Below are 20,267 nucleotides of genomic sequence, written 5' to 3'. Positions count from 1 at the left end.
ATGGTTATCCCAAGGTAATTTAAAAACAGATTTCTTACGAATTTGTGGAACGAATTTCAAAAAACCATCGTACATGAATTGTAAAAAGTTTTCATAAATAAGATCAATTTGTGTTCCAGAAAGAATATATGACCAGTCTAATGAAGATATGTAATTATCAAGTTCAATGTAATTCCCTCTTGCAAAATTAAATTCGTTATTAAAAACATTAATTGTATTGCACACAGGATTATTATAAACTCTAAACATAATACAAATAGCTTTATGAAAAACAGAATTTGCCACTATTGGGAAAATTACTTCACTTACTTCATAAGCTAAATTATTATAAGTTAAAATTAAATCAAGAAATCTTTGCATAGAATTACAAACAGTATTTATCTGAATAAGATTTTGTGACAACAAAGAATCAACAAATATAATTTCATGTTCTTTTTTAACATTATAAGGAATCATAGAATTTTCCTCTTCAGAATAATTCCAATGAATATCACATAAATTACAATCACCAAGAATACAAGGTATTTGATAATCAAAAAGATTTTCTATTAAATATTCAATATTACTTGCATGCGTTTCATAAATATATGTAAGTAGGACTTTTAGGAGTTATATAGCTAACAACAAAAACAATTTCATCATGCAAGCCTAGACCTTTACATAAACTTACAATAACACACAGCTGTTCAATGTTGTCATTTTTTATTCGAAGTTCAAAACGCTGACTTGAGAACTTTGAAAGAACAGCAATAAGCACTCCTCCTCCACGCTGAGTTGAATTTTGATACCGATCCGAACGGTAAATGTTGTAAGAGTCATCAAAAAGTTCAGCTGACTGTATGTGCACATGAAGCCATGTTTCAGTGAGAACAATGATGTCATATTCATGCAATGATGCAGCAAGAAACACATCTTTTGTTTTCGTTCTAATACCACCAACATTTTGGTAATAAACAGAGAGCGAGTTAGAATTAGTTGATGATGACGATGATGATGCAGATGATGCATTTTTTTGTTATTAACCCTCTGAACATGTCGAGGAAGTGTAACAATGATCCTATCTATTTATGTTATGTTTGCGGAGAACTGACATTACAAAAACAAAGACGAAACTTTACGAATCTTGTGTTGGAGTGCTATCACCAATTTTTTTGGTTTTTCTGTCGCCCATCAAGACAAGATAAGGCTCCTTATGTCTGTTGCATAACGTGTGTGAAAAATTCAACCGACTAGACTGGAAGAAAGGCGCACGACCTATTCCGTTTGCAGTACCCATGATATGGACTGAACAGCGAGATCACGTTTCGGATTGCTATTTTTGTCTCACTGACATAAACGGTATAAAATACAAAAAAAAACTGTTATCTACCCTAACTTTTCTTCGGCTATGAGACCAGTCTCTAGTTGTAAAAAATTGCCAGCACTATTACTAGTTGCAACTACGTCTGTTGAGAATGACCATTCACACGCGTACACTTCAGGTAAATGTGTTGACGAGGACGATGACTTTCAATTTAAAGGAATCCCAAACGTGCCACATTTCATAACTCAAGGAGACTAAAATGATTTAGTTCGGAATCTAAATTTGTCGAAAAAACAATCAGAACTATTAGGATATCGTCTAAAAATTAAGCGATTTAGAAAAATCTGCACGGAAGACTTTTAAAAATGTTGTTGCAGATTTGTTGGGTAACTACAAGAGTGACAGCTACAGGGCGAGTTGGTTAGCTAGCTGTTAATGACATATGAAGCTTTGGGTTGCAACATGTGACTTAAGATCCACTTTTTAGACTCCCACCTGGATTTTTTTCCTGACAATTTAGTGCCTGTCAGCGAATGTGGAAAATCGGTACTAGGACAAATGGAACCCAAATATGTTAGCGGATTAAGATTTATTAAGTCATTTATAAAAAAATACAGTTTTGATTAACAAGATCTGTGTTATTTCGCAATATTTTAAATTACTCAATAAAATAAAATCTTTGGCCAACAATTTTTTTTAACTATTTATTTATTTCCACTTATGATCACCAACTAAAGTAAAAAATATCAAAAAAATCCTTGTGGCAAAAAAAAAAGTTAAAATTTTGTTGACCAGTGTAATTTATATTATTATTTTTTGTATAATTCTACAATATAGAGTTTTGTTTAAAAAGTTTAAGTGAGTATTTGATTACTTTAAAAATTAAATTCAAAGAGGACTTTTTACGCTTTGTTGAGAATTGTATGACATGTTAGAACAACTGAAGGCTAAAGTATTCAAAGTTAAGTTGTTAGTTTAAAATAAATGACTCCTAGTTACCTTCGTTCTTAACTTGTATTTAAAAAATTACTGTTATTGAAGTTATTTTATTCCCATCCTTTAAACAAACATTTTGTTATTGAAGTTATTTTATTCCCATCCTTTAAACAAACATTTTGTAATTAAAATTAAAGCCAATACTATTTTAACAGGCGACAGTTTTGTTAGCTTTCAAGTCTTATACTTTTAGTTTGGTTTGTCATTTCCGCAGTAATAGATTGATGCTGATTTATCTCGAAAGTTATGGTCCTGCTCGATATACGAATTTTGTTTAGCAATGAAGCTCACTTCTAGTTTAATGGATACGTCAATAAATTGGCTTCCCAGATCCTGCGATTGAAGTCGGACAGACTATTTTCTGGTATGTGAATGTGAAGTCGTAAGTACAGAGGCATAATTGAGGTTTGGTGTCATTTATGTGCCTAGTTAATTTATTCTTAAGCTGTTGAATAGTTTAAATTTGTCATTTTCGAGATTCTTATAATTTGGAACCAAACGAAAAAAAAAGCATCATATTAAAATTTTACAAAAATCACTGACACGATATTTTGCCAAAGGTATATAAAAGAACAATTTTACCAGGTTTTGTAAAATTTTCGATCTTTTCAGGGTCGGAAAATAAATGTTCACACAGATACTTTTCTAAAAATGTCAGTTCTCTCTGCAATTTAAATTATTTGTTTATTAGTGAGAGATCGAAGAAATTCTTTTAGAATTTAGTTCGATAAATTTTAAAAATTATTTTTAATAAAAAAAGCAAGTCTTGTATTAATTCGTTGGTAAATCAAGCTTATCATCTCGAGAAGTGGATCCGATGAAAAAAATGTATACTAATTTCGCTTAGTAATTTAATTTCACCAATAGAGATTATTATTTGTATTATTGTTGTTATGTACTACATACCTTATTTACTCCATCCTTTTTGGGCAGGTTCAGACGACACAAGGGACTTGAAAGTTAGACAAGTTTCTAGTATCTGATTGGCCAGCTGCCAAAAAATGATCTTCCAATTAAGGCAACTTTAATGGAAAGTTAGTCAAGAAAAATCTGCCTTAATATTAAGTCAAGTCAACTTCTATCAAAATGACAGTTCCTTATGTTTTCCATTTAACTGAAGGTTGAACTTTATTCCTCTATGATTTTTTCTTTTCTGCAGAACTTCATTTAATAATTTCTGTAAAAGGGCTCCTGGTCAATTTGGAAAAGAAATAACTAATATTTCTTTGCAATACAAAATACAAATCGGATGGACTTGTAGCTTGCTTGAACAGTGTTTTGTAGACAATAATTTGTTTGGTACTTTTTTTACTATGAACTTAAAGTAGAGGTTTGCGAAGTAAAGTTCTGAATTAAAATTTCATGACACTTGAAAAACTAACTAGTTGTCTTGGTCAAAATGTACGTTCAAAGAATGAAGTTGACTGCAAATGAAGACCCTTATGTTGCCTAAACCTGCCCATTGTTGTAAGAGTTGTAAAAGCTAAATTATTTAAGTGATTGAGGTTAAGTTAAGAACTTCTAACATAAAAGTACAAGACTTTGTTATTTTCACTGCATACTCTTTGACTTTTTAAGGTCCTTCGAAAGGCAATTTTAAATGCATTCTTCTGAATTTTAAAACTCTAATTGTCGGTTAATTTCTTTACAAAATTTGAGTCAATTTTGAAAACTATTGATTTTTTATATTGCTCATAATCAGGGATTTTACTAACTTTGCATTTTTTTGGTTAAACGGAAGATGAAATCGACTTTCGACAAATACACATGTTTCAAGCCCTGGTGATTGCAAATTTAAGTAAGTATTTTATTTTGCCTTTTTATATCATAATTGCCTTTTTTTGCCTTTCTTCGCCATTGCAAGCTTTAAAATTAAATTTTGTTAAGAAATATCTAATAATTGGTTTAGCATTAAAAGAAATGCGAATATACCGTTGAGAATCTTTAGTTAAAAATCTTGTACAATTTCAAGCATACAAATGCTTGGTACTTCTTCCTCACCTGCGTAAAATTCATTAAAGTCAATTGTGGTTTTTTAGTCCATCCAAAAAAAACATATATTTAAATTCCTACAAAAGACAGGTATATTTAAGAATCTGTACTAAGTTATAATTTATGCTAACAATATTCTTATTAACATCAATTGGCGAAGTGCTGCCTGTCTTGAACAACATTCAAGAAAATTTAAAATGCAAAAGGGCCCAATTCAAAGGAAGTCTTGAAAAGTTTACTGCCGTTTTCAATGGAAACACAGGGCTACAAACGATTGAGCAGATAAATTCTGTAATAAACGGCTACGTGGATTCCAAACTTTTAGGAAACATTGAAGTGAATAATGTTGAAAGTTTTAAATGGGCTCCACTCGATTTAGCCTAAATTGAGAGATCATTTAGCTCCTTCAAAGCCCTTTAAAGGGACAACCGAAGAAGATTGCTACCTGAGAACTTTAAAAAAAACTCTTGGTAGTCCAATGTTACTATAATTAAATGTATTTTTGTTTGTTTCCCTATAGTATTTTTTAATAAATGCTTTTTCTTTGCCTTTTTAATTGTTTTGTATCGTCTTTTTTTAATTTTTTAGGTGAACAAAGTCCTAACCCTGCTCATAATCTTTAAAATAAACTTAACGACACAAATCGATGGGAAGTAGAAAGATGATTGCACACTTTGCAAAATTCGTTTGATATTTATTATTGTGATTATTGGTTGTTAGAAGCACTACAAAAAAGGTTAAGAGCATTATTCAAAACAAAAAAAAAAAAACAAACCGAGTTAGTTGAGATACCATAGATAGAAGTTCAAGTACCAAGTATTCCTTGCCGCATCTTGACGAAAAAATGAAGATTACAGCGTTATAACTCAAGAAATGACGGACGTACCCAAGTCATTAATATATCAAATCCTTACATAAAAATATGATTTTAATATGTTCCTAAATGAAGTACACCACTAATTGTTCGAACGTTTTTCTTCAAAACTTTTAGCTCCACCAAAAGTACGCTTTATCAGAATGTTTCAAACATGAATATCTAATTTTTCTGGACTATAACAAGAAAAACAAATTAAGATTTAAACCTTGTATAAAATACTCTAACGATGGTAGGGTTACACTTTCACAAGAATCCTCATAACCATGAGTAAGTGTCTTACCTATTATTCACTTGCAGCAGACTTCATATTTCCATTTGTCCTAATTTCATGAACACCAGGCTTTCACTAACCATCCCAAGAATTATTACTAATGTTAATAGTTTTCTTTCGCCAACTCAAAATGTATTTTCAAGTAAACAAAAAAACACCCTCTTCTAAAAATCAACCCCAATTTAATAGGTCATGTTCTACGATAATGGAATTTAATTTATAAACCAAATAACCATGGCAACAAATTTCGTTCAAACTTTGTTTACAAATGGCGTTCAATTGCAGCTAGAACCCAAACCTTCCAAAAGTATTCATTATTTTTGTTTATTTGGTTTTCAATCTTTGCAATATGACCTCTTCCACAAAAAAACACAAAATAATAACCGACTTAGATCAATCAGATAGTCAAATACCTGTTCGAGATAAACCCATTCATTCAAGTCGAGTTATTATGGGAAAGAAACATCTGAGTAGCCTTTGTGGAAACTTTCCCAATCGAAGTCGAAGTGCTGAATGGAATCCTAAGAAGCTTCAAAATTCGACTGATCTTCAAACTGCGGTAGGTAATGTTTAACTAAAGAAAATAGAATCCCAATTTAATCAATAAAACCTTTAGCTACGAGATAAGGATAAACAAATGGAGAGTTTAATTCAGAGAATAGGACTACTTTACAAATACAACAATCAATTTGCCAAAGAGAACAAGAAACTTTTATCCATGCTCAAGCGAGCCGAGGAAAACAATCCAAAGAATTGTGAAGTATGTAGTCAACTTATGGAAGAAAAGAATTCCTTACTCGAGGGCAATAGCAATTTGCAAAACGATGTGGCCATGATGAAGGTTTTAGTTTACAGATTGAATGTGCAAATAGAAAGCTACCAGGACAAGCTCAGGAATTCAAATGGGAGTACAGTGGATGATGAAACTCCTCGAAGTAACTTCCATGAGAGGAAAACTGTGGATCCATGTTGGGGACCTGTAAATAGTGAAACCCTGGGTCCTTTATTGAATTCTTATGAGGAAATGATTAGGGACAAAAATGATCTCATCCAACAGCATGAAAAGGAACTGAAACATTTTACAGGCGAACTGAAAAAGGTCATCGATGAGAATTTACATCTGCAAGAAGAATGTGACGTCATAAAGAAGTCTTCCAATGGTTGGTTAGAGACCAAAACACGTCTTCAATCGCAGTTGGAATCATTGAAATCCAAGCTGGATATTCAAACCAAACGAGCCGATTTGGCCAAGGAGAAGCTATTAGAAGTCATTCATTGCTATGAGCAAAAGACTCAAACTTTGTCACTTGATCTTGAGCATTTGCAGAATGCATATTCCCGGTGTAAAAACGAACTTGTGTCAATTAAGAGTTCAACGACTAATCAACCAAACGCTATAGTTGAGTCCTTAAAGGAATGCAAAGAACTCTTTGAAGAACTTAAATCCCAACACAATAATGAAAAATCTGACTTGGTAGCAAAAATAGAAGAACTACGCAAGGAGAACACTGAAATCTTGAGTAAAAACGAAGACCTAAAAAAGCAAGAAGTGACTTTGAGAAATGAATTCAATTCGGAAAGATGTACTTACGAAGAGTTGAAGACTAAAACAATAGCTCTGCAGAAAATTACTGATAAATTAAAGAAATCAAGAGATAGATTGAAATCTCGTTTGAAAATTGCTCTCGAATGGGCTAAGAAATTAGAACAAGAACATGCGAATTTCGAAAGTACTTGGGATGCAGTTAAACGTTTGGAAACTGTAGTAAAGCATAAGGAAGCTCAATTGAGGGGATTACATGCACGTCATTTGGAAGAGATGGAAAAGATGCGTCTGAAGCTGGAACAGAAAGAGGATACTATTAAAAATATTCTCAAATCTAAAATAAATAATGTTTAGGAGTTATTTATAGTTTTGTTTGTGTTTTTTTGATGTGTTTTGTTAATATTTTAAATTAAAAAATAATTGTTCTGAAAAGTTTTGTTTTTCTTTACTTGCATTTGAATTGAGATGTTATTTCAAACAAATAATTCGTTTTAGGTGAAAGATTATTGCATTGTTTTCGGTTCAGCTTATTGAAATTTTTAGGTGGGATTTATTAATCCTGTCGAAAAGAACCCAATGTACTCGCACAATTTCCCCTAAAAACATCTTTTCAAGAACTTCGCTTGAGTATTATTATTTTTCATATCGTCGTTAAAAATTTCCTAAGATATGGGAAACCTTTTGACAAAAAGTCACATGACAAACTATTTGAACTTTCACGTTCTAGTTCGTTCTTAGGAACCCCAGAACAGCGTGGCTGCTAAAAAATCAGACCCACTACCACAAACTTTATAGAATTAATTTTATTAACTCTTAGAGTTCCAGAAAGTGGATGTGAAGTTGATATGGCCTCCTCTTAATAGTCCAAGTCGATGCCTTCCTTTCAGGTGTAATTGAGAGAACGATTCATTTTGGGAAGACAAAGCGATTCAGTTATATGCAGATGGATCTAAGACGGATGACGGATATGTGGAGGCGTTTATTCCGACAAACTAATTCTATGTCGTTCAATTCGTCTTACCAATCACTGTAGATTGTTCCAGGCAGAACTACTGGGAATCAATGTTTGTCCTCTCTTGCCTCAAAGAAAACGTGATATACCCATCTTCTCAGATAGTTAAGCTGCTATAAAATCATTGGATTCTTTCTACATAAACTTAATAACAGCCCGAAACTGTCAACTATCTCATAAACCTCCTTACTAAGGTCCTCAGACCTGGTCCGTTGGGAACCCCTTAGGGGACATAGGACCTATACTACGCGCCATTTTGTACGTTTTCCGGAGATGTGTTTCAGTTCAATCCAACTTTTGCCTAATGACGCTGATTCCGCCTCGACTGTCCTGCGCCATGTGCTTCTCGGTCGTCTAGCTCTTCTTCCTTCTTGTGTGAGCGGATTTCACTGCATTGCTTGGCCTGCAATGCAGTCGTTACATTTTCGAAGCGTAAAGTAATCCATTCCCACTTACGTCTTCGTATTATAGATTCTATAGGTTCCTGACCTGTCCTTCTATGAAGGACCGTATTTGATATACGGTTTGGCCAGAAAATCCTTAGGATGTTACAAAGACATCTATCCACGAAGGTTTGCAGCTTTCTTGTTATGGCTGAATTAACCTTCCAACTGCTGCACCCATGAAGAAGCACAGATTCGACATTTGTGAGAAATAGTCGTAGCTTTGTTCTTTAACTGATAGAGTTATTCCTACAAATTTTCGACAACATACCGAACGCCGCTTTTGCTTTGCCGATGCGGCAGATGACGTCTTGTTCGGTTCCGTCTTCGATGGAAACGATACATCCAAGGTATTGAAAGCTCTCCACTTTTTCTGCCGGTTGCGATAAAATATTTATTTGAGATAATGGCCAAGTTCCGAGGCTGATCATTTTTGTTTTGCCGGAATTAATTTTCAGCCTCACAACTTCAGCTTCTCTCTCTACACTTGTTGCCATTCGATGGAGATCCATGATCCTATGAGAGAGTAAGCAAACATCGGTGACGTAATGCAAGTGCTTTAAATAGGATGTCAAATTCCATTGGATCCCTCCGCTACCTTACAGAGCTGAGCGCAGTACATCGCTTATCAAAAAGAAAAACAATATTGGCGACAGAATACAGCCCTGTCTGACTTCACTTCGGATTTCAAAATCATCTAACAACCTACCATCGTGCAGAACGTTAAACTTGGATCCATCATATGTTGCTTTAATAATAGCTATTAGTTTATCTGGGATGCCTTTCCTCCGCAAAGCTAACCAGATATACTCTCTGTTAACGCTATCAAAGGTCTTTTCGATGTCGATGAACAGCAGGCGTAGTGGTGATCGATATTCAACGCACTGTTCAATAATGATCCGCAGTGTGTTGATATGATCAATACAGGAGGATCCAGCTTGATCGGCATCGAGTGTGGCCTCAAGTTGTTGAGTTCCAGTATGCCTTTTGGTACTATTTTGGCAACGGCAGGTAGAACGCGAATTCCTCTCCAGCTTTTGCACTTTGTAAGACCTCCTTTTTTGGAAGCTTGGCGATAATTCCTTTCTTCCACTCATGGGGGAAGCTTTCGGTGGTCCAGGCTTCTTTTATGAGCGAAAGAAGCAGTTCGCTTGATGACGTTGGAGCTGCTTGTAAAAGCTCTGCGAGAATTCCATCAAGTCCTACCGCTTTGTTGTTCTTAAGTGCGTTAATTGCGGCAACTATCTCATCTTTGCTGGGAGGGGCGGTGCGGATTCTGGGACTAGTTTCTACAGGCGCTTCATCTTACAAAGACATTCCAGGAAACTGCAATGCTGACGAACACGCAAGAAATAAAACAGTTTACCTTTGTTGGACAACAAATCTAACATCGGTATAACCTTGGCTACTGGTGAACTTAAAGCAATATAACATGAAAAAGCGAACCACAAATGGATTAAAACAAATAAGAAGAGAAGGCAGTGCCTCACGTTCTATGTTCATAGCCTTCTATCAAAAAGACAAAGACTCCACTCAGGAGACTTTTACTACAATATTGTTTTAAATGCTTCTTAGCTAGTCCTAATTGGTTTTAACAAGTAAGGTTGATCAATGGCCAACTATTGGTCTAAGTTTGATTCGTTTCCTGACATCTGGTATCTTAACCTAATCCAACCATAGTGTTTTAACTCTTCTCTTTAGGCTGCGAAAATATATTCCTCCTATGATTACTTTTTGCCTAGAAAATTGTAAATATTGTTTCTGATTCGGGTCTACATTTGCCAATGCTATTCTAGCAATTTATGGTGTCCCTCAAGGTAGTCATTTAGGCCCTCTACTCTTTTTTTTTACAATGAACGGTCTTTGAAAATCGTCATATATCTGTTGGACAATCTTAATTGTAAAAGAAATAAGAAATAAGAAAACAAAGTTATTTTTTTTAAAGTATTTAATTTAAGTCTAAGCAATGCAAAAGTCTACAGTGAAGTGATAAGTGAACAGTTTTAGATAAAAGAGTTTAAAATAATAAGGCGTTCCCCCAGGCAGCTTCTAACGTCTCAAAGAGAACGAAATTGGTTGCAGTTGTAGTTGTGTTCATTGTTCTGTAGTACTTATAAAGGGTTTGTGCGCTCAACAATATCCAGCTTACTAAGAATTGTTTAAAGACCAACGTAATCAAATTCCCGACACTGACCTTTTCATGTAAAACAAATTGGTGTCTGAATTATTTTTAAAATCAATCCATAAATATATTAAAAAAGTATGAAAGAATTTGAGCTTTTATGTGCCCGAGTTTTGTTTCTAACTCATATTGATCAAATAATCTATAAGATTAACGTAGACAATTTTTTTGTAAATAAAATGTTCTAAATATTTTGCAACCCTTACGTGACCGGTTTACTTTCTCAAGTTTGGCTTCCAAATCAATGCATACATTGTATATCAAGAATAGGAGACATCTATTGGCGTTTTCTACGTTTTGAACTTCGATACCTTCCCGGGGAAAATCATTTGATCATACCGCTTTATCGTGACCTTATTTAATGGTGGGAATGAAATTCTGACATACTTTTCTTGATAGTTCAGTTTTCTTCCCCTCTATCTGCAAATCGTTTTCTTTCCACATTAACACCCTGGCCTTAAAGAAGTGTTGCTCCGATAACATACTCGTAAAAAGTTCCTTGTCAATGTGGAAAAGAAATAACTAACATTTCTTTACAATACAAAATACAAATCGTGATGGACTTGTAGCTTGCTTGTGGAGTATTTTATAGACAATAATTTTGTCGGTACTTATTGTACTATGGACTTAAAGTCAAAATATACGTTCAACCTGCCCAATTATTATCACTCCTCTTGGATGCATACGCCAGCTCAACTTATAGCTTAATGTTCTAACTTAATACCAATTAAAAACACAATATAAAATTAAGCTTAAAAAAGAACATTTTTATTTATTTCCCCCCCTGTAAGAATTTTATATTAAAAAAGCTTGTTAACATTATTCTTATTTTTGATTTGTTTGTATATTGGAATTATTTATGACAAAAAAAAATATATAAAATAATATAAAACTTGGAAAATAGTATAAAATTGAAAATAAATGTGTTTTCTGTACGTATATTGTTTATGTATACAAGAGGTAAACAATAAATTTGTTTTCTTTTTATTTCACAAAATGATTTCATTTTTAAAATTTCTGCTTAATTCTTTGTCCGGCAAGACTATACAATTTAATAGAATCTTTTCAGGTGGCACATGGACAGAACTCCCTAAAGAAAATGGAACAAAACACAAAAAAAATATATAATATAAAAATTAACATATCAAGTCTTAAAGTCTATTTAATGAATTCCCTTGGAATCTATCAAGAAGAAAAATGTTTGCTTAATTTTACATACCTAATACTGTTATTGATGGATTTAATTTGCCGTCCTTATTAAATAATGGCGGATTTTCCATTTTTGCAAATGGTTTATTTGGATCTGGGTCACTTGGAGTACCTTCTACTCGGGCCCAGTTACCAATTGTTGAGCCACGACCAACTGTAAAACATATATTTATAAATTTAATTGCATAGGATACATAATTATATATTTTACTTACTTATGCTATGTAAAACAAGTGTATGGTCTTTAATCACAGCATTATCAAGAATAATTGATTCTCGAATTCGAACACCAGGTCCGATTGTAACTCCTGGGCCAATTGAAACATTTGGGCCAAGCTTGTAAGAAAAAAAATATACATTAGACATTCAAAAAACAAAATACATATATTGGTTTCAGAAACATTAAATTGTTATTTTTTTTTTGTTTGGGAAGAGGGGAAACATTTGAATAAGTACTTGTCGAATTCGATCTTAAACTAAATTTAAGTAAAATCACTTTGCGTTTAATGAAATTTATATAACCAAGGAAAAATGTAATAAGATGTGGAATAAATCTAAGTTAAGGTTTTAAAATACAGTAAGTGTTTTTTTTTGCATGTCGCTGACTGAAAAGACCTTGTGTTTATAAAACTTAAAAATCCTGTATTTTTCTTGTTTTGCGCCTAATTTTTGAACTGATTTTATGATCGAAAACATATTTTTTTTAAATCTATTTAATCCTCTATAAAATGTACAGTGCTTACAATAACCTCTTCAATATACAAAAATAAGAGATCTTGGCTTTTTACATTTAAAAGACAATAAAAGAAGCCGATTTGGTCTGGAAAATATTTCAAAATACAAACAAGACAATTTAAGCGGAAAAGTAAATTAGAGGAGCCCCTTTAGGGACAGGCCTTAAGCCTTTTTAAAGAAGTAAAATCACTTGGTTTGGACATCGTGTATATTTGGACAGGCGCAGGTGTTCTTTAACAAGCTTAAGTCTTTTGTACAGAAACCAAAAAAGAGCCTTATAATGATAGTTGATAGGTAATTAAAACAGAAAATGGTACATCGCTTGAAACTGTCACCATACTTCATTACTTTTGTTATTTCATCTTATTTTTTAAAGCAATGTTCGGTGTAATTTACCAATTGGATTCCTCCCCCCAGACTCAGTCGTGCTTCTTGCACTTTCAGGAATTCCCAGCCGTTAAACCGTTTTATATAGTTTCGGAAAATATGCCAAGTATAGAAATTCGTTTTTCAGCCGCACATTTGACATTTAAAACTTCAACACCAACAAAATTTTTAAAAAGACATAAGTAATTAAAATCGCATATCAATCTTTTATGAAGCTTTCTTCAGGTTTTGAAATAAATCAGAAATTACAGTAACAAACGTTTACTAGACGAATATTGTACCTATCCTTTAACACACCAAACTAAAATAACTACTTCCAATTTTTGAAGCCATTAAAACCCAGATAGATTACAATATTATCAAAGTTTATGAAAGGCTTGCTAACAAAGCAGCCCTGTTATGATAAATTGAATAAAGCTAGTGCAATATTGTGATATGTAGCTTGATTTGCATACTAAAAACATATTAATGAGTGGAAAGCCAAAACTTATTTTTCACAGCGAAAATGGGTGAGAAGCTTTAAAAGAGTTAATTGAAGATGCCAACAAAACAACTCTGTTAATAAAGTGGTTTACAGTTTTAGCTTCTGCCATAGGTAAGGACCAAGAAACGTCTTCACTATTACGAATAGCATATTTTTTTCAGTTGAATTACATTCCAAAAAGAAAAAACTTTCCCGGCTTATGTAACCAGTGGAACCAAAGAGTGAAAGAAGATGTTTTGTATTTTCTAGGAAGATGCCCAGTTTTAAAAGAAACTGGAAGATACTTCTTTGGCTGCACTTATTTAATTGATGCTGAAATTATAGCGTATTTTACTTTAACAGATGGAGGCATTCAAAAAATTGTGTTTTCGTTGGTTTATGTTATTAAATTTATAGATTACTAGCTTATACCCGCGGCTTTGGCCGTGTAGTAAAACAATATCAAAATATCCCATAGAGACATTCCCGGGCAAGTATACATAAGTTAGTAAGCTGTTTATTGTTAAAGTGATAAATGTTAAGAATATATCAAAAAACAGTTTTCGTTTAAATAAATATTAATTAGAGTTAAATATATTATGTTTTATTTTAAAGTTAATGTGGTATTAAATTAATTAATTTAATTAATAATGAATCAATTAAATTAAATGAATTGGAGTTGTTCATCTGTAGGAATTATTGGGATTCGATGAATAATTACATTTTCACCCATTCCGCCGGTTAAGATATTAGCACTAATAATATTTCCAAGTTATGGAAATGAAGTCTTGTACCGTTACAGAATCGACATCGGGAATCTAGAAAATCTTAACAGCTCAAGTGAGTTAAGAAACTTTACTGAGTATGAAGTACTCTATTCTATTGAAAATACTTCCTCATATCGCTCTTTAAAAAGAATAACGTCATATCTCAAAAAACAAGAAATCTGACTTAATGGTCGCATTCACAAAGCTAGTGGCTACGTAGTCAGAATTCAACTAGCTTTGTGAATGCAAACCACACTACAAAGCTAGTCAATCTGGAACTGTCATATTATTGACAAATGCAAATATATAAAATAAGAAACATTTTTGATTTGATAACTTTAACTTATCTTTTGTGTTTATAAATTCAATAAAATCAAATTTAAGACACAATTTGAATGATTTATATTTATTTGTATTTAAATATTGAAATATTTATTTGATTTTGAATTCGGTTACTTTACCGAGCAGCTGCTTGTGAAACGTCGAATTTATTTGCCACTAACTTTGTAGCCGAATTTTTCACACTAGATACGCCTGCGCCGGCACGAACCGAAGCCTGTAAAGACCATCAGGAGAACATCATAGTAGAACCGCAGTCGATGCTGAGAATATGGAAAGATCACTTCTCCAAATTATGTAACGGCGATGACGAACCGAATTCCGCTGTAAGGGAGATTGAACCACTCAACCTCGACGACGCAGATCAACAATTCCGCCTACCCGACCTTGACGAAGTTAAGATAGCTATATCTAAACTGAAGTCAAACAAAGCTGCTGGAGCTGACGGCATCGCTGCCGAACTATTCAAAGCAGAAGGCGATGACTTGGTACGGAGCATGCACCAACTCATCTGCAAAATATGGTCGGAAGAAAGCATGCCCGATGATTGGAATCTCAACATAGTATGCCCGATACATAAGAAAGGAGACCCTCTAAACTGCGCCAACTACAGAGGCATCAGTCTCCTTAACATTGCGTATAAGATCCTCTCTGCCGTATTATGTGAACGTCTGAAGCCATTCGTCAACAACCTGATTGGTCCTTATCAGTGTGGCTTCAGACCAGGAAGGTCCACTATCGACCAAATTTTCACACTACGGCAGATCTTGGAAAAAAAGAACTTCAAATCGATACCCACCATCTCTTTATCGATTTTAAAGCCGCGTATGACAGCGTCTATAGGGAAGAGCTCTACCGAGCAATGTCTAGTTTTGGCATCCCTGTCAAACTTATCCGTTTGTGCAGAATGACGATGGAGAATGCACGCTGCCCTATCAAGGTCGGAAATGATCCTACCAATACATTTAATGTCAAAAAAGGTTTTAGACAAAGCGATGCACTGTCATGCGACTTCTTCAACATCGTTCTGGAAAGAATTGTGCAAAACTCAACCGTCAACACTAGAGGCACAATCTTCCAAAGGTCCATCCAATTACTCGGATATGTAGATGATATTGACATAATTGGAAGATCAAAGCGTGATGTCAGTGGAGCGTTTTTGAGCATTGCGACGGAAGCGAAGAAGATGGGTTTAGTGGTCAAAAGGACACTGAACAACGACGTCTTGGACAAAACGTCACCATGGATAGGTATAACTTTGAGGACTTTGTCTACCTAGGCACCGCTATTAATGCAGACAACGTCACCAGCGCTGAAATCAAACGAAGAATAACTCTTGCAAATCGCTGCTTCTTTGGACTTAGAAGGCAATTGAGAAGTAAAGTCCTCTAGTTAGCAGAATTAAAGTCCAACGACTTAGATGGCTAGGTCGTGTAGAGCGGATGGACATCAATCCAATCCCGAAGGACGGCGCAGTAGAGGAAGACCGTGACTCAGGTGGCGCACCCAGGTGGTAGAGGACCTCAACCAACTTGGCGTGCGAAACTGGAGATAGCTAGCTAGGGACCGAGCTGGCTGGAGACGCTTGTTGGTTGAGGTCCAGGTCCGCCCGGACTGTAGCGCCACCTTAAGTAAGTAAGTAAGTAAGATACGTCGGAGGAGAAATTTCAACTACTTTTGTAGTTAGATTTAGCCAATCAGAATCCCTTGACTACGTAGCCACTAGCTTTGTGAATGCGACCAATGATACAATTGGCAATACTTTTCTATAAAGTTAATTATGGAGTATCGTCATTTACGTAGTTCAAAAATTGACGAGTAGGGGGCACTTGTGTCGTTAGGACGACTGTCACTTCTGATTTGTTGAAATACACTTTTACGCTGATAGCAAAATACATTTTCTTACTTAAGCCACGAGTACAAATAATTTTATTGTGGAAGAAGTCATATTTCCACTTATTACACGTTTCAAATATTTTTCAATTTGGGGCGACTTTCAATTACCGCAGCACGAATTTCCTTCTGATTTTTTTTTTACAGTTAGGTAGGGGTCTCAATAGAACATGTTTTAAATATTAGGGCGAGGAAACAACTTTAAGTCATACAAAAAAAATATTTTCTTTTTCGGACTTAACCCTACTTTTTTTGTATTGCATTTTTTGAGCCTAAAACAAGTTTTTTTTCAATTGATAGCACGGCGTATTAACAGCTACATAGATATGCAACCCCCCTGCTTGGGTCACTATAGGATTTGTGGTGGGTGCGAGTTTGGGTATATGCAAAGTACTTTTTCATTTGAGCAAATTACCAAGAAAAAAAAACATGTATGGCAACACTGAACAAAAAACAGGGAAGAAATGTCGAAATCAACCATTTTTGTGCGTTTTGTATGTAAAAAAAGTGAACTTCAAAAATAGAAATAAATGTTTCCTCGGTCTATAATTGCTATAGTTATTATTTATTTGCACATATCTATCGAATAAAAAAACCGCGAGTCGAAATTCGTGCTGCGGTAATGGAAAGTTGAGCCCAGTAATGAGATTCCATAGTTCGAATTTCAAATTAAGTTTTCTAAAGAATGGTGTTGTTTGAGTTATGATGATATTCTTTTTAATGAGCGATATCATTCTATATGTTTGAATTTATTTTTAAAACAGCATCGTTTCTCGACAGAGAAATTTATCTTCGTATATGTTAATTTATAAATCAGAGTAAACACTTGCATTTAGTTCAGGGATTAGGAAGAAAGTGTCAAAAAGCCCTCGGCATATGTTTTTAATAGAAAACTAAAAAGGGATTTGGCCTGTATTCAACCCACCAAACAAAAGAAGAAACGTCGTCAAATTATAGACAACGATGATATGTCCAAAAGCAGGAAGCTCTTCACAAAATTACGTTAAAATATTGATCCGTTGCGATGTGAAGGACGGCCAAGCCAACAAACTAATTGTCTTTCTCTGATAGGCGCACTGCGTTTGACAATTTTCGTACCCTGCCCATTTATTGGAATATTGGTTGACACAATATATTTGGATTGGGTCATCAAATATTTATATTTTTCCAAGAGTAGACAATTAGATTGAACTCAGTTTCGTATAAATAACCGCATTTTCCTATAATATAGTACCGCTGCCATTATTCCAGTATAGAGCCCTGATATTATAATAATAACTAATAACGTTTAATCCATCTTTAAACTTTACTAAACAATTGCATTATATAGCAAAATACTCACTGTAGCTGTGGAATGTACAGTTGCCGTTGGATGTATATAAACATCAGGTTTGATATTGCAAATAAGGCTTCCGTCGGCGTTATTGGTTTTTGAACCAGCATTACAGAGCCGTTCTGGGTGCGTTTTCTTGTAAAGCGCTAAAAAATAAATAAAATTAACTTTCGTTCACATAAGAAACAAAACAAGTTAAAATAAAACCTAAATAATGGCGATTGGCGTAAATAGCTGACCCGGCCGTCTTCAGTTGTGACCACCAATTGGGAACTGGCATCGCATAGAGCTTATTTGTCCCAGCCAAAGGCGTAAGCACCTCTTGTTCCCACTTAATATGACCCTGATCCTTGCCATTGCCGTTTCCATTTGAACTTGTAGCATACCATCTATCGTAGCCTGCCTCTCCCTTGGCATAGAAGATCTCTGCCAGCTTGGCAAACACCTCAGTCGAACAAACATAGACACCACAATTGATAAATGTCGACACGTACGAACTCGGCTTCTCAACGTAGTGAGTCACCAGCCCCGCTTCGTTGTCCATAACTAAACAACCATAGTGTAGTGATTGTTGTCGTGTCGCCTCAGTGCTCATAATCGTTATCAGAGCATCATTGGGGCGACTTGTGTGGAATTCGTAGAGATTTTGCAGGGGAAAATCAGCACAAACGTCTCCATTCAGAATGAAGAACGCCTTCGGATTGCCCGCCCTTATCTGATCTCGGAAATGATACATTCCACCTGCTGTCCCCAGAGCTGTAAACTCTTGCAGATATCTACACAATAAAAAATTGATAACAGAATGGGTATGGGTAGTCTTTATCGCTTTATTAATTGATGCAATGCGTCATCGGGGTCGTCTTTTTTGTTACCTTATGTTAATGTTGTACAAATTGTGCATTTCCTCGACGAATTGTTCCATCAGGACACTGGGATAGTAGCCTATGATGAGGATCTCCTTTAGGTCCTTTACAAGAAGACATGCTTCGATGTGGTGTTGGATTATTGGTCGACCGGCAACGGGGAATAAAGGTTTTGGGATGTCAAGAGATAAGGGCCGAAATCGTGTTCCTATGTGGCAAAAATTTATTTATTTCGGTATTTGTTTTGTTAAACGAACTAACGGTCGAGATGGATTGTTTGTTTTTACCTTTTTGTGGTCCGCCGATAAGAATGATAGCTTTTAACATTTTATGTTGATGTAAAAACAAGAAATTTTGTTAAATTTATTTATTGTTCAGTTTTCTTTCTCAATGTTTGTTTTTGTATTTTGTCTTTATTCTTTGGAGTGGAAGTGAGATGTCAACTTCCAGGAATTTCCAATTCTTTGAATTGAGATGACGTTTTATGGGCATTCACAATAGAATCGTTGATCTGTTTGATTAGAGTATATTTTTATGCTTTAACCATTTATGTAGTTTTGTTAAATTTGTTTTGAAATCAGGAGCTGAAAAACAAGTAAATTGAAATTATTATAAACCAAAAAGATTTAAAAACATGCTTAAGCGTTTGACAGAGTCAAAGAACTAAATGGACTCTATTCCAATTGAATGACTTGGGTAAGTTTTAAAAACATATCGAAATATGGAAAAATTAAATTAATTTTATTTGCTATATGCTTTAAAATTAAAGAAAATAATGTACACGATTATTGCTCTTATGCTAGAAATTCGTTTATACCTTCCTTTCGGTCTTCTAAAGCAATACAAAAGATGCTTTTTTTTGTTTTTTATAATTTTAGTCGGAATATGGATAAACCATTTTGATTTGGCAAACATTTTATTAAATTTGTCTATGAAAACAAAACAATTTAGTTTATTTAGAGTTTTAATAAAAATGAATGATTCACAGATTTATTCTTTTCTTTAAACAAGGAAACGCATATTATTTATTAAAAAGGTTTGTTATAAATAATTTTATTTTACTAAGTCCAACCAAAATAAATGTCCTGCACCGACGAGTGCTCCTTAACGGATTCTTTCACTTACTTTGCTAAATTGAAGATATATAGTGAAGAGTAGTTATTAAACTGCGGTTTGACAAATTGTCTGTATCAGCTTGCATTTCAACTATAGTATATGTATAACATTTTTATGTTGTATACAAAATGTCAAAAACAGCAGATGGCCAGAAGTTAAACATACTCTTTCTCTGTCCAAAGCTATTTGACTTCAACGGCTTGATGAAGCCTTGCCTTGGAAAGCTTATCTACTGAGTTTGCTTTTGTCAACTGATAAACGACTGAAAGAAATTCGTATATCGTGTTTTGTGCAGAGTGTTAGTGTAACTGTTTAATGAAAAAATAATTTATGTTTGATATGCCTCCTATAAGACAAAGCAATTAAGGTAGAAGAACCCAAAATGCTACAAACCAAGCTAATACTGATCCAATTGTACTGCTCAAGAACGTGACGACCGAATTGAACGTGAAGGAATTTGGATATCACAAATCGCAAGTTTGAATCGAGCTGCTTTAAGGTACGATGTGTCAATTGACTACAGTAACTACCCATGTGTTG

At 34.2% G+C, this 20,267-nt stretch overlaps 2 protein-coding genes across 2 annotated transcripts; one reads left to right on the top strand and one right to left on the bottom strand.

Moving 5' to 3' along the window:
• The first annotated feature begins 5,786 nt into the window (after positions 1-5,786).
• On the top strand, positions 5,787-7,723 carry LOC129949531 (protein Cep89 homolog). The gene is made up of 3 exons (XM_056061054.1): positions 5,787-5,998; positions 6,056-7,334; positions 7,713-7,723. The coding sequence occupies exons 1-3, from the start codon at positions 5,789-5,791 to the stop codon at positions 7,721-7,723; spliced, it is 1,500 nt and encodes a 499-aa protein (XP_055917029.1). The 5' UTR covers positions 5,787-5,788.
• Positions 7,724-11,368: 3,645 nt separating this feature from the next.
• Positions 11,369-19,053, bottom strand: LOC129941439 (mannose-1-phosphate guanyltransferase alpha). The gene is made up of 7 exons (XM_056050065.1): positions 18,899-19,053; positions 18,621-18,819; positions 17,956-18,524; positions 17,758-17,894; positions 12,047-12,167; positions 11,842-11,985; positions 11,369-11,712 (listed from the first exon to the last, which is right to left on the bottom strand). The coding sequence occupies exons 1-7, from the start codon at positions 18,936-18,938 to the stop codon at positions 11,612-11,614; spliced, it is 1,311 nt and encodes a 436-aa protein (XP_055906040.1). The 5' UTR covers positions 18,939-19,053; the 3' UTR covers positions 11,369-11,611.
• Between the last annotated feature and the right edge of the window lie 1,214 nt (positions 19,054-20,267).

The sequence above is a fragment of the Eupeodes corollae genome, chromosome 1 (genome assembly GCF_945859685.1).
Source record: "Eupeodes corollae chromosome 1, idEupCoro1.1, whole genome shotgun sequence".
Taxonomy (NCBI): Eukaryota; Metazoa; Arthropoda; class Insecta; order Diptera; family Syrphidae; genus Eupeodes; species Eupeodes corollae.
Note: the sequence above shows the minus strand (reverse complement) of the source record. Positions and strands in the feature narration are given on the sequence as shown.